General features: G+C 45.2%; 1 protein-coding gene across 4 annotated transcripts in view; it reads right to left on the reverse strand.

Moving 5' to 3' along the window:
* Positions 1 to 1,062: 1,062 nt before the first annotated feature.
* FOXN3 (forkhead box N3) overlaps positions 1,063 to 13,496 on the reverse strand; it is a 408,969-nt gene continuing 396,535 nt past the window's right edge. For all 4 annotated transcript variants that reach the window (XM_082618968.1, XM_082618969.1, XM_082618967.1 and 1 more), the window contains one exon: positions 1,063 to 7,867. In XM_082618968.1, the coding sequence (XP_082475094.1) occupies positions 7,318 to 7,867 (550 nt within the window). In that variant the 3' untranslated portion in view covers positions 1,063 to 7,317. The remainder of the gene's footprint in view (positions 7,868 to 13,496) is intronic.

The following is a 13,496-nucleotide window of genomic DNA, read 5'->3' on the forward strand; positions in this document are numbered from 1 at the left end:
TTGGTATTGTCATACCCAACTTGGTCAACTACCCGATTCATCAGATTTGACCCAAATGACTTTCTGATATTCCTCCCAATCAATTCCCCTGAAATACTGAAGATCTGTCAACCAGGAGGGAGCACCACAGCTTTGAAGGTGATCCCAACAGTGCAAATGGACATGGCTGCAACCCTGGCAAACATACTGGATCCTGGAGCGACCACTCTGAGAAGCCTTGCTGGGAATCCATTCCAGCAGGCCCAGTAGAAGTGATTTTGCAGTAGCACCTTGACCACAGGAGGTACAGCCTGGGCACCTAGAAGACACTCGTGAGTATGGGGGTCCAGCAGAAGGGTATTGGTGGAGATCAGGTCTAAGAGTGTTGCTGCTGCTACTGTGAGATCTACAGATGTAGATAGTACACTAGAACATAGTACACTATGTACACTAGTGTACTATGTACACTAGTACATAGTACACTAGAACAACCATCACAAAAGGAACCAGAACTCTGAAAGAACATCCCTTCTACTCCTCCAGCAGGGTGACTGGTGCCCTGGGACCTATTACTTGTCCCAACCACTCCTCTCCCAACCAGCTCCTTCGTGCCTCTTAGGGCATGTGTGTGGCCCTTGAGGGGTGATGGATTAAATCCTGGAAGGTCAGAGTCTCAGGGTTAGGAAAGTTATCCTAAGAAGCCCTCGGGACCTGGGATAGGCTGGCAGGCTCCAGCCCCATTGTATAATTTTAGTATATTGTTTGACAATTTCCAAATGAAAGGCACAATCTTTCTTAACCACAAGCTCTAAGGTTTGTGGCAGGAGGCCTGCTGTCCAACAATTCTTCAGGTCAGACTTGGAATTCTCCCGGGTTCCACCCGCCCTTAGGCTGTGAATCTGTGTATTTGCAAAAGGTGTGTGATTTTCTACTGAAAAAGCAGCATGCATGAGGATAGGCACAGATAAGTACAGTGGAGACTCTAACACCAGACCGTAAAAAACAGAACACATACCCTAGTGCAGGTAAGAAATATAAATGATTTTACTGCTCAGCATTTGCATATGGAGACGCAGTGCACACAATACCACGTGGCATTTTTCTTCAATTGATGCAACTCAGTAATTTTTATTGCAACTGGAAGACAATACATCACAGAAACTTTATGGTAGGTCTGGGGAAAAGTGTTATTTACAATAAATGATGAAATAGTTTGTCTTTGGCAATATGATTACATATGAAGAATGCGAAATGCAAGTATGGATGCCTCCAAAGCAACACCATCAGGTCCCTAAACTTAGGCGGATTGTGCCTGCTTCCACACTGCTCCTCTAGGTAACACAAACGCAACTGAACATCACTGTCTCCTCTATGGTTCTCCCTTTCTATTCATGATATTGGCAGTTTCATACAGAAAAAAAAAATACCGAAAAAAATTGGCTTTTGAAACCTTATTACTCTAGTAAATGAATTTGGCCATCAAGGTCTATTGGCCAGAGGTCACATGACCCTAAGTATTGAGAGTAAACCTCTTGTCTTCTGATTGCTTTATCACTGTTATTTATTTTTCTGTAAAACAAAAGCAGAATTCAGAAATGTTACAGAATCAGAGTATAAAAAAATGTACAAGTGTATAATGCTTCCCAGACACACACGGATACTTGTTTCTTCCACATTGTTACCATGGCAGTATAAGTAGTGAGTGTGAATGACAGCAGGAAACTGGTTACTGAATCAGCTGTGAGCGTCGATGTCTCAACATACATACTCAAGAAATGCTGAACGTTTAAATAACTGAAATTGTGCTAAGAGTTTCATCTAAAAAAAAAAGGGAGGGGTTGGGAACTCAGGCCACAGTCATGAAAGGATGAAAGACAATTTCTAGGTTTGATAGACTCACCATATCGAAGCCTTTGAGAATCCAATATGGAACATTAACTCTTTGCAAAAAGTAGGGAAGGCTATTCTCAACTTTTGCAAATGAAATACAGTGGAAAACACTGTTGCATCTATTCCAAATAAATAGTCTTGATTTCAACACTAACAAAACGAACAGGAAGGGTACTTGTGAGCATGGTCACAGTAAGTCAGAAGTGATCTTTCACCCAAGTCTGATTTCAAAAGTAGGACAGACAGCAAAATGCAGCACCATAGACACATTGGTTTCGGCTGTTAAAAGATGGATCATTTTAAAAATCGGATTTTCCTTCCTTAATTTTTGGTCAGTGAAGCTAGCACTTGTTTGCTGAACTGTGGAAGAATTGCAAGGTCACACACTATATTCATGATAAAGCAACGGAGCTGATGAGTCTGTGCTTAATTCAAGAATAACCAGTAGGGGAGAGAGAGAGAGAACAGGAGTTTACCACCATCACTGGCTCTCTCTCAAAGGAAGAGGGGTTGACAGATGAATTCACAAAGGCAGGCGGGACTATACAGAACACTGAATGCCATGTGTAAATCCTCATGGGATTCCAGAAGGGGGAACACCACACAACGTATATACTTTGATTTACACATTCCGTTACAAAGAAAAGAAAAAAAAGACACCATTACAACTTTGTAACTGTGTTAACTGCGATATAAACCAAAGTCCCGAGTTTTGGCAGGTAACTAAAAAGAGGGTTATCACTTAGGTTATATAGCAAAAGTGTTGATGTATATTATATATAGTAGTATAAATAATAAAAAAGTATTATTTAAATTAGATCACAGTGCTGCATTATGTGCATAACAGTGTTTGATATAGTATTCGAGCTGGGACCTACGACACAAAGGATTTAACTGTCAACACTGGTTAAGTCACAATCAAGAGGGGACGTGGAGTTCAAATGCGTTCTTTTGGTGGCAAAAAAAAAAAAAAATCCTGAAGATGAAAGAAAAATACTCCTCTACAGAAACATAAAAAAGAAAAAGGCAACATCTGGGCAGCTGTGATCCACCAGAAAGAAACGAGTCCCAACCTGAATCAAGTTTAAAAGGGAAAGAGAAGTCACATTGAGTTGAATCCAATCCCATATGGAAAACCCTCCCATGTAGGTCACTTGTACATAACTCTGATTCCTCCTCCGAGAGCCCTTTGATGACAGAGGCCAAGGGCCCACACACGTGGAGTGGCGGTCACTGAAAGGAGGAACTGGTAGCGCTTGGTGCCCAGCAGTCCTGCCGCGTCCCAGGACTGAGTTGGGCACAAAAGCCATCCGGACGGTTTTCACTCTACAAAGCCCACAGCCTGAAGCCGTCCCAGGTGAGACCACCTTTCAGTGCGATGGCCTTCTCCAGTGGCCCCGTGGTATTCACAGCCATGCCTAGCAAGGGCTAGACACGCTGAAAATCAGCTCTTAGGAAAAGCCTCCCACACATGCCTTCTAAAAACTCAGCCCCAAGACTAAAACCTGCTACAGTTGTCTTGGCCAGGGTTTTCTCACACCACCATCTCGATGTGGGTTGGGTTCATTTTAGTTTCAGATAGACAGTTTTACCAAAGAACTCTTGAACGTATATATACTGCTTAGAGAGGGGGAAGGGAAGTAGGAGCTTAGGGTATATCATAAGGCTGGGGAAAATCTATGATGCAAACCTTTTCCACATAATACTAGGTAAAGATAAAAGACAACGGTAGAAGCATAAAAATAACTGTCTACGTGTACATCATTTAAGAAAAAAGAGCTTACAATCTCTTTCTCTTAAATGTGTCCGAGGACCAACAGCAAGTAACTGTAGATGTCATGGTGCCGACGGATGTGTTCACGTTTGTTTTCCAAAAGCATCTTCAAATATTGCTATAGTTCCCCATTTTCCCCTCCCCCCTGCCCCACGTGAGTATGTGAGATACTGGAATGACACGTGAAACGCCACTTCTCCCGGCAGGAGAAATGAAAGCAAAAACACCACACCCCTTGAACGGTGCTCAGGCAATTGTTGTCAGACTAATGCATACATAGGCTAGTTTGGAAGCTAAAAGAACACCTGACGTTTGGGAAGAAATGCCAAGACTAAAGTGATTACACTTGAGCAAAATATTCTTTCACAAATAGGCTTGTGCTTAAATTCTCTACTGCTCTTGGAGGAGGGGGTGAGAGAGGGTGCCTCCTGCCCCTTGGCTTGGCAAGGACATGGACAACCTCATTCTGCAATGAATTCACTACAAACGGCCACATACACATCGATACTTTTTTTTTTTTCTCAACAATCAAAATACAAAGTTAAACACAATTGAGCCATTGTTTTGGTTATGCATAATGTGTATGCCTCCAAAAACAGAAGAAAAATAGAAAAAAGTACCCTCACTAAAGTTTCCCCTAGGTCTCCCAGCGGCTCCTACGTAGGGACTGAGGGAGACTCAGGAAAAATAACACTTAGAAAGCTGCCCGATGAGGTATTTATGCAAAAAGAGTGGTTCTGGAGTTAAGAACACACTTTTATAAGATATTTATCTATTTCTCAAAGAGATCAGAAAAGTAAATCACACACATTGCATTTTATTATTTTCTAAAAGAGGCCTTTGCTCCTTTAGAAAAAGGAAATGAGGGGAGACAGCCCACGGTGGGGTTTGAAGTGGAAGAAATCCCCTGCCAGAAACAGTCCTGGATGTTTACCTCGGTCTTTCAGGAGGGAAGTCTGAATTTGACCTTGGGGGTGGGGTGAGCGTGGGGGACTGAGGTGGGCTCAGTCAGGTGACAACACAAAAAGTGTCGCCCAGGTTCCACAGCTGTGGATGGCTTTTGGGGTGTCAGATGTTTGGGGAGACAGAGGGAATGGAGCACTTCAAAAAGACATCCTTATTCCCATCGACACCCTGAACAAGTATGCTGCAAGTTTTCAGGTTCAGGTAATGAATCTGACCTGTGTAGGGGTGTAGATCTTTTTCTTTTCCCCCTCAGGTTCTCTCATCAGCAACCCAGAGGAAGATAATGCACCAGTTAATTTCCACCGTCCTGGCTGATGGAGCTTCTGACAGTGCCTGGTGCTGGCAGATGGGCTCCACAATGGCCCACCCTGTCCTATCTTAAAAATCAAGATCACCCCAGTTCCCTCCCTCTCCCTCACCATCATATCTTGAGCCATGGGAGTGGGCATTTTTGTTCATGTTTTAAAATTCCCTTCCATGTGGGTGGAAGATCAAATTCTTTTAGAGGGTTCTCTGGATCTCCCCAAATCATTTCTTTTAGGCAAAGATAACAGGAGTTTCTGGTCTGCGTGGCATCATCTGGTTGTCTAGATTCAGCGCTCACAATCTAGGTGGGCTTCATTCCAGGTTGGTTCGCGTGCCCAGGTGGTAGAGACGGCCAGCCCCTCCTTCCCACCATGAGATGGCGTCACGGGAAAACATCTGGGGCTGGTCCTTCCAACACCCGTGTCACTTCCTCCTTCACGTGTACCCTAACTCACACCCTCATCCAATAAGGCCCATTAGTGTGTTTCCCCTTCTCCTGGTGAATTTGCATAATTATTCACTGCCTTTTTCCTCGAAACCAAATCATGGTCATGGTTTTCTCAAGTCAGCGTCCCATAATTCTCTTGATTCTATCATACACACTCACTACTAAGTTTGCCCTCAAATTATTGCGTCATGGTAAACATGTACAGACAAAGAGAAAGGACACACTTTTCAACAGAGAATCAGAGGGGGTCGGGGCTGAAGTGCAGACAAGGCAGTGCAGAGCTCCACCATCCAGGCCCTACTAGAACATGAAGAGATTTTGTATTGCAGAGTAAGCTCCCCAACAGTCAGAATTTGTCCCTGAAGAAGGTTAAACCTTAAACACCTGCTTCAAAAAACAAAAACGAAATAATTGGAAAAAAGGGGGGAAAAAAACAACGAAAAAAATTAAAGGAAAGGAAAATAAAAGGAAAAAAAGAAGAAAACCAAAAGAACCTCTAAGCCTAAGGGCTTAAAAATTAGAGGCATAGCCTTTTCTCTATTTTCTATATTTATATGAAAATAATTCATGCTTCATGCTAAATACATTGTTTACCTTACAAGAACTTTATTTTTGAATAAAAAAAGTTTGTGTTTTTGTGATTTTTTTTTCTTTTTTTTTTCTTTTTTCAAAGGAATTCCATGCATTGTGGATCAGAAATTTCTGCTGGCTACACTGGCTGAATGTGGAAATCATTGATTTTCGCAAAGATGAATCTTGACTGACATTAATTGCAAACTCCATTTTGAGGGCAGTATAGGAATTTGTTTTCCTTTCTTTTTTGCCATGTTTTACTTTAGTTTGTCCATCAATGTGCCTTGCATCTTTTAAAAATACACCACAATACTAATGGCAGGTTCTGTAGCTTTTTGTTTTGTTTTGTTTTCACTTGGATCAAATGGTTTTGACAGACAGAAAAAGATTTGTACCATGATTTCCTTTGTTAACAGCTACTGTAATTTTTTGGAACTTGATTCTCACTTGGGCAGTTAAGAAGACATAGCTTGTTTTTTTGCATCAGTTTTTTTCTTTTTCTCTCCTGTGTGTGTGTGTGTGTGTGGTGTGTCTGTGTGTGTGTGTGCATGCGCGTGTGTGCAGGACCAACCTTCAGGCTTATGGCTTGTGGAACCTTCTCTTCATTTAATGTAGAACAGAATTCAATGATTAGCAACATCACTAAAAACTGACCCAGTTTCTTCTCATGAGTCACTGACACCTGTTGAACATGAATGGTCCAGTGTCCACCCCGGAAGATGCTACTAGGCTTCACGGTTAAGAAGCACAGAGGACTGGTGACCGCCTCCCCACCCCTGCGTCGCACGCTTGGGGCCATGCCAAGGGTTTTCCTGGCACAGTTTGATGCCCAGCGCCACGAGCTTGGGTCTGCTCCAAGGGGGACCAGGGGTCCTTCCTTCTCCTCAGTTGCCTTATGTGCATTCACTCAGCGAACCCGACTGGGTGCACATCCTGACCTTTTAAACCTAAAGGTTGGGCCTGATCGATGGTTACTTTGCACACGTGCCTTCTAAGCGCCAGATGTGTATCCCCGTGGCATTATCGTTGCCATCCCTGTGGATTCAGCCACGGGTTTCTGACAAGCTGGAGGAAGCAATGGTAATTTTGGCTTTTTCGGTTTTGTCTTCAGGTAATGAAAAGCTTTTGTAAAACAGCTGAGTGTCAATATGAGTTCTATGGCTTCAATCTCCTTTAAACATAAAATTCTTAAGGGTCCAAAACAAAGGAGGGGGGCAAATTAAAAAAAAAAAAAGAAAGAAAGAAAACCAAACCAAAAAAAAAAAAAGAAGAAAAAAGAAAAAAGAATAATAAATTGCTGATATTGCCACAAATCATTAGAAATCTCCTGACATGCTGAAACCAAATGGCCGTAAGTTCAAAACAAATCAGTGACTTGTTTTTAATTTTTTGTGGTTTCCTTTTGTTCTTTCTGCCCCTTTGCCGTCCGATTGGTGATGTTATTCAAACAGGACCGAATCCCCGCCAAGTGCAGGAGCGACCCCGCCGCCTCTTTCATCTCCTCGTCATCGCTTTCGGGGGGCTTTTCCGTGCGTCTCTTTTTGAGGGGCAGCGTGTCGCTGGGGACCTTCCTTGCCTTGGCGAGGTGCTGGCGCTTCTTGTGCTGGGACGCGTAGCCGCTGTCCCCCAGAGCATCCTTGGCCTCCTTCGGGCTGCGTTTCCTGTCATCCTCCTCCGCCTCGCTGTGGCTCTCGTGGCTCTGGAAGCTGCCCTCGCTGCCCTCGCTGCCCTCCTGGCTCCCCTTGGTGGCAAACTCGTAGTGGTCGTCGGCCGAGGAGGAGGAGACGGAGTCGCTGGCGGGCGAGGTGCTCCTGGCGTTGGAGGACTTGGCACTGCTGTAGTTGTGATCCTCCTTGGGGTCTCCACTGACCACCGGGGAGCCACACGACGGCTCGCTCTCAGTCCGCATCCGGCAGCTGGTGAGGCCATTCCTGCGGGGCGGGGACAGCGGTGGGGAGAGGGGCGGGGAACGGGAGACAAGAGAGGACACGGATTAAACCCCTGCGACGAGACACCCAGCAGCCCACTGAGTTGCCACAGCAGACGCTTTGACATCCAATCCGGCGATGTGCCAACAGGTGGGTCTGCTTTGAAGACAGGGTCCTAAATCCTGACACCTCCGTCTTCCCTGCTTATCTGCTATCATTGACATTTTCACTCAAGTTGTGCAGCTGAGACATCAAAACAACACTCTTTTGAAGTGACGGCGGTGGAAGCGCCATCTCTTCTATTAAACCATAAAAATCAAGCTGTGCTGCTTGGTTTCACATACCCATCAACACCGCGGAGGAGACACCACCGGGCGATGCTGGCTGGGTTACTTCAGAGAAAAAAGCCTGCTCTGTTCTAAAGCGGCTCTGGTAGGAGCCTTTTGTTGGAAGACTAAATCTGATGTTCACGAAAAAGAGGTACCTGCCATGTGGTGACAGCTACTCACTCCTGCGTCCCTTCCCTCATTCATTCATTCCACAAATATTCACTGCACACCTAATATAAATGCACGGCCTTAGGGAGGGTCCCGGGGGGAGGCATCCGAGGTGGAATCAAATCCAGACTGTCACAAAGATGTGCACAGATGAACAGAGAAGCAAGTCATGGTTAGATCACAGACGAGACAGCAATAAGCCACCATCTACTAAACTTACCACCTGCCAGGCGCCCTGCTGCGTCTGCACAGAGGATTGCATTTAGCTCTATAAAGTGGTTATATTAGCATCCTTATTTTAAGGATGCTGGAAGTGAGGTCTGGAGATGTCTGGTAATTTACTTAAAGCCACATAGCTAATGAGTAGCAGAGTTGGGATGAGAACCAAAGTCTTAAGCTCGAGCTCTCTGTAACATCATCAGACCGACGCTCACTCTTTTCTGATTTCCCTATAACTAGGTCACCTGCTATATATTCCCATCAGGACCCGATAGCACCCATCACATCTCTGATCATGTTATCGTGTCCATACGTCTGAGCAGTGAACTGACCTCCCTTGTGCTTCCTTATTGGCAAAGTGGGTATAGTATCTGCCTCCTGCTCCACGGGGTTGTTGGGCTGAGGATGTGGGCGAACGCCTGCCGGCACCTGGACCAGCGCCTGGCATAGCAGCAAGGACTGTGATGCTTATTCCTGGTTCGGCCATACACTCTGTGGAATGAGCACCAATCCTGTCTGCACGGCAGCTGTAGTTCTGATGGTGCCTGGCACACAGAAGGCGTTCATAAGAGGCAGTGATCAGAGATGAAGACCCACAGGTGGGGAGGGTTACTTACAGCTGGAGGGGGCAAAGGGAGGGCACAAGGTTTGTGGAAGACATGGAACCTGGCCTTGGATGTGAGGGCCGGAGGCTCTGGGCAGGGAGGAGAATGTTCCACTGTACCATGCTGGCCCCATTTCCCGCAGACTCATCCACAGGTAATATATTTCTAGATCTTGGGAAGATGGGCACACTTTTCCTTCCTACACAGCCCCAACTGTAAGCACCCTACGTTCCCTCCATAGACAGCACTTCCCACCATCACTATGATCGTGTGGTGATGTCCGGTGTCTGTGGTTCCCATTAAAGAGTTAGCACCACAAGGCAGGGCCCAGTCATTGATGTGTCCTCAGGGGCTAGCACTGTGCCAGGCACGGAGTGGACCCACAGCAGATACACCGAGCAAGTGTCGGAGCAGATGGGATTGTTTGGCAGAGAGTAGGAAGTCTGGGGAGATGGCTGTGGGTCTCCACCAGCACGCCTTCCCAGACACTCCCCGAGGAAGCGGCCCTGGCAGAAAGGCTATGGGGTGGGCCCTCCCATGAGAGTCAGTCTGGAGCCCTTTCCCTTTCTCTCCGGCCACCCCTGTGGGCCTCGAGGCTCAGGGAGATCCTGTTGCAGGCCAAAGAGAAAGGAAGAGGCAAGGAGAGTCCTTGGTGTAAACGGTGTAGCAGGCATCTCCTTCCTTCTGGTGCTCCGTTAAATTTAAGCTGGTGGTGAGGAACCCCCCGCCCCCGTCATGTGCACCAGCAAAATTCATGGGGGCCGTTATCAAAATTCCATCCTTGCCAGAGGCCTTAAGGTCATCACGATAAACCGTGACAATTACAATGTGTGCATTTGTATGATAAAGTCCTAGCAGGCTCTAGAAGGGTCCCAGCATCTGTCTTGCACTCTGTGATCCCAGATCGACACCCCCTCCCCAAAGTCCTTATAGAAACAGCCTGCCTTTCAAGACAGACAGACTTTGGGGTTCGCATCCCAGCACTGTTTATTAGTGAGACCTTCTACAGGCTCCTCATCTGCCTTATGGGGCCATGTGACAATAAAATGAAAAGCTCCAAGCACAGAAGACGGCTCTTAGGGGTGCCTGAGAATTCTGACATGGTCCCCTCTCTTGCTGTCTGCCTGCCCAGAGCTCTCCCTGCTGCCCCAAGCAGTCCCATTTTCTTTCTAGGCCAGGTCAGCAGGCTGATGGGAATGCAGCATAAGTAAGAGGCAAGAGGCTCGGAGACAGAAATGCCTCACGGGCTTGCCTGTACAGACAGCCCCTGTGCTTTGGGGTATGGTCTCTGCCATATGTTTTCTGCAGACTTCCTGTTTTTTGGCTGTGTCTTGGATGCACAAAAGTGGCCAGGGAAAGATTCCTGTGAGGTACTACCAAACATGAAACTGGGTAAATGTAATGAATTGTACAGGTAGCTATGAAGAGGTATTAAAGTGAATGAAAATGAAAGTCCCGTACAATGGTTCTCAGGATTGCTGCTGTTGCAAGTAACTCCTGTGAAATCCCCACATAATTAGTCTACTGAACTAACCTAAAAGGGTTCTGAATGAACCCAACTATACTTGGATGAGTTGACTGGGCTATGGTTGGCTTTTAGAAAATCAATTCAGTTCTGAATCCTTTTTTTTTTTTTTTTTTTTTTTAACAACATGGGCTTTATGATTCACTTCACTACCACAGTTAAGCAGAATTTGATACCTCTCTGAGCATGTATGAAGAGGGAGACGGAGAGGGAGAGGAGAGGGAGAGAAATCCGGGAGCAAAAGAGTCAGAAAAAGGCAAGTGTTGCAAAAATCTAATTCTTAGTGCATCTGGGTGAAAGGTATATATGGTGTTCATTGTGCTTCTTTTTCTTTTTTTTCCACAGGTGAAACATTTTTTTAAGTAAAACGTTTGGGGTGCAGGGTAGAGGAGTGGGAGAAATACACCAGAATGAAAGCAACGGTACATTTCAGTTCCATGCTATCATAAGAGGGAAGGTTCTGAGCCTGAGAACTTCTTTTTCTCTCTTTCTCTTTCAAGGATATAAGCAAGCATAAACCATAATGGAAAAGAATATTTTAAAATATGTATATATGAGTATAACTGAATCACGTTGCTGTACAGCAGTAATTAACACAACATTGTGAATCAACTATACTTAAAAAAACAACAACAAGGATATAAGCATGAGAGAAGCACTCAAGACACACCAGAATCACACTGAGACCTTCTTCTTAAAGGCATCATAGGAAGTGAAGGATAAGAGAGAAGCAAATCACTTCCCTAGCTTATGAATTCAAGGTTGTGTAGTGCAGGGTCTCTGGTTCCTCCTGGAAACATACTGCACGTCAACAGGGATTCCACAACCCACACCTTGCAGCGCTGGCCCCACACAACCACTTCACAGACAGACAAACAGAATAAACTCAGGGAGCCCCGTGACTCATCCGAGGTGGCCCTGCTAGTTCTCAAAGACGGCTCAGGCAGGAAACTTAAATGTCTCCCTGTCCACCCCAGGAAGCAAGCTTACTGTGATGAAGACAGGAAACAACTTACCATTTGACAATATTTCTGGACGAAAACAGGTACACAGACGTAACTTCAAGGAGTCAGAATTAAAATATAAATACATCTCTCTCACACTTGATATTGATACAATTAGCTTTCCCTGAGATTTTAGCATGGGCTCATAATCCATAAACTACACACAAACTCAGCAGGAAGCGACAAGCTCCTTCAATTATTAATCACTCGATGCAATGTTGTTCATGGTGGGACATGCTGGCTGCACTGACTTGGCGTCAGAGACCTCCTGCTGCAGGGGCTGTCATTCCGGGGAACCAACTACTTTAAAAGAAGAAACCAGGCATCCTGGACATGTTGGAAGGGGGATTTCTAACCACCTCCTTAAAAATCATTCATTAAAATGAACACTCGATACATCTGAAATGCCTGCCATTTTCCAGTTTTAGCTGAGTTTCTATGTAACAGTACTCATGACACTCATGTGAGCATAAATTAAAGCCACCTGATTCTACTAGGATGCCACAGAACCACACGCTGTTCATCTCAAATAAAAACCTGGTATTCATTCTCTCGTCAAATCGGCGGGGGCGGGGGGGGCGCAGGAAATACTGAACATAAAAGGTGAGACATCACATTAGTTCAGGCCGACAATGAGCAACGCTTGCAACTAACAAGTTAAGGTATAGCTTCTGATCAGACATGGCCATTTTGCTGGGTTTTTTTACGGGTTCATGATTTGTTCCATTATTGTATCATCAGTATTGATCTCATCAGTGTTGTCCCCACCTTTCACTTGTGTACTAGGGTTCTGTCTGGAGCTGGCGGTTTTAAACCTAGCTAGCACTGAGGGTGAAGTTGTCCTCCTTAGGGATTTACTTGAGAACACTGGTCTTTTGCTAACTGTGAAAAGAAGAAGGTTCAATTAATGGGATTATAGAAGCAGCACTCGAAGTGTGGCGCTCCTCTCCAAAACCGACTGTAGGTAGAAAGACACAGAGGACAAGAGATGACCTGAAGCTTCCATTTCCAGCCAGTTGGCAGAGGAGATATTTAGAAGGCATTCTTCCAACTATCATACAAAAGATGCTGGATAAAGGGCAGCAACATATTTCTGAGTCATTGCTGGGTTCCCTGGAAAATAAGGGGACTCTTAGAGCACATAACACAAATGCACACGTACCAAAAGAACTTCACACACACACACAGACGAAAATCTAAAAAAAAACGGGACAGAATCTGAAATGTGAGCAGTAGGCAACCAAGAAAGGCAGGGTTTTCATGAAGCAAATGCCTCCTCTAGCCCTGGGACAAGAGCCCAATCTTAGGGGGAGGGAGCGGCAGGAGGATTGATTTTGGCAGCTCCTGGGTTTCTGTGGCCCCTTGAGGGGGTTAAAGTGGCCTTGGATGCATTGGTCCCCAGGCTACCAGCAGAAGTTTTAAAAGCAAATGCTCTCTTAAAGAAAGCAAGCCACACTGAGGTCATCAGGATTCCTGTATATCAAGTTTAATCAAACATTCAAGTAGAAGCTCATAACCTAAAATCACCAAACAGGCCACTAGGAACGTATAAATGTAAAAATGCCACATAAAAAGCTGGGACCCTTGAATGATGATGCCTTCAATGAGATCCTAGGGAAAAATAACTGCCCCTCACAGGCAGACAATGGGGATAAAAGCCAGCCTTGACCTCAGCTCCAGATGAAACTGGAGACAAGAAAAGCCTCCCTTGAGAATTTTTAACCACAAGCCTGAAGTCTTGTGGGTATGAGGCCAGAATTCTACTGTGTGGACCAAAAGACC

Source organism: Mesoplodon mirus (assembly GCF_964341445.2).
Source record: "Mesoplodon mirus genome assembly, chromosome: 4".
NCBI lineage: Eukaryota > Metazoa > Chordata > Mammalia > Artiodactyla > Ziphiidae > Mesoplodon > Mesoplodon mirus.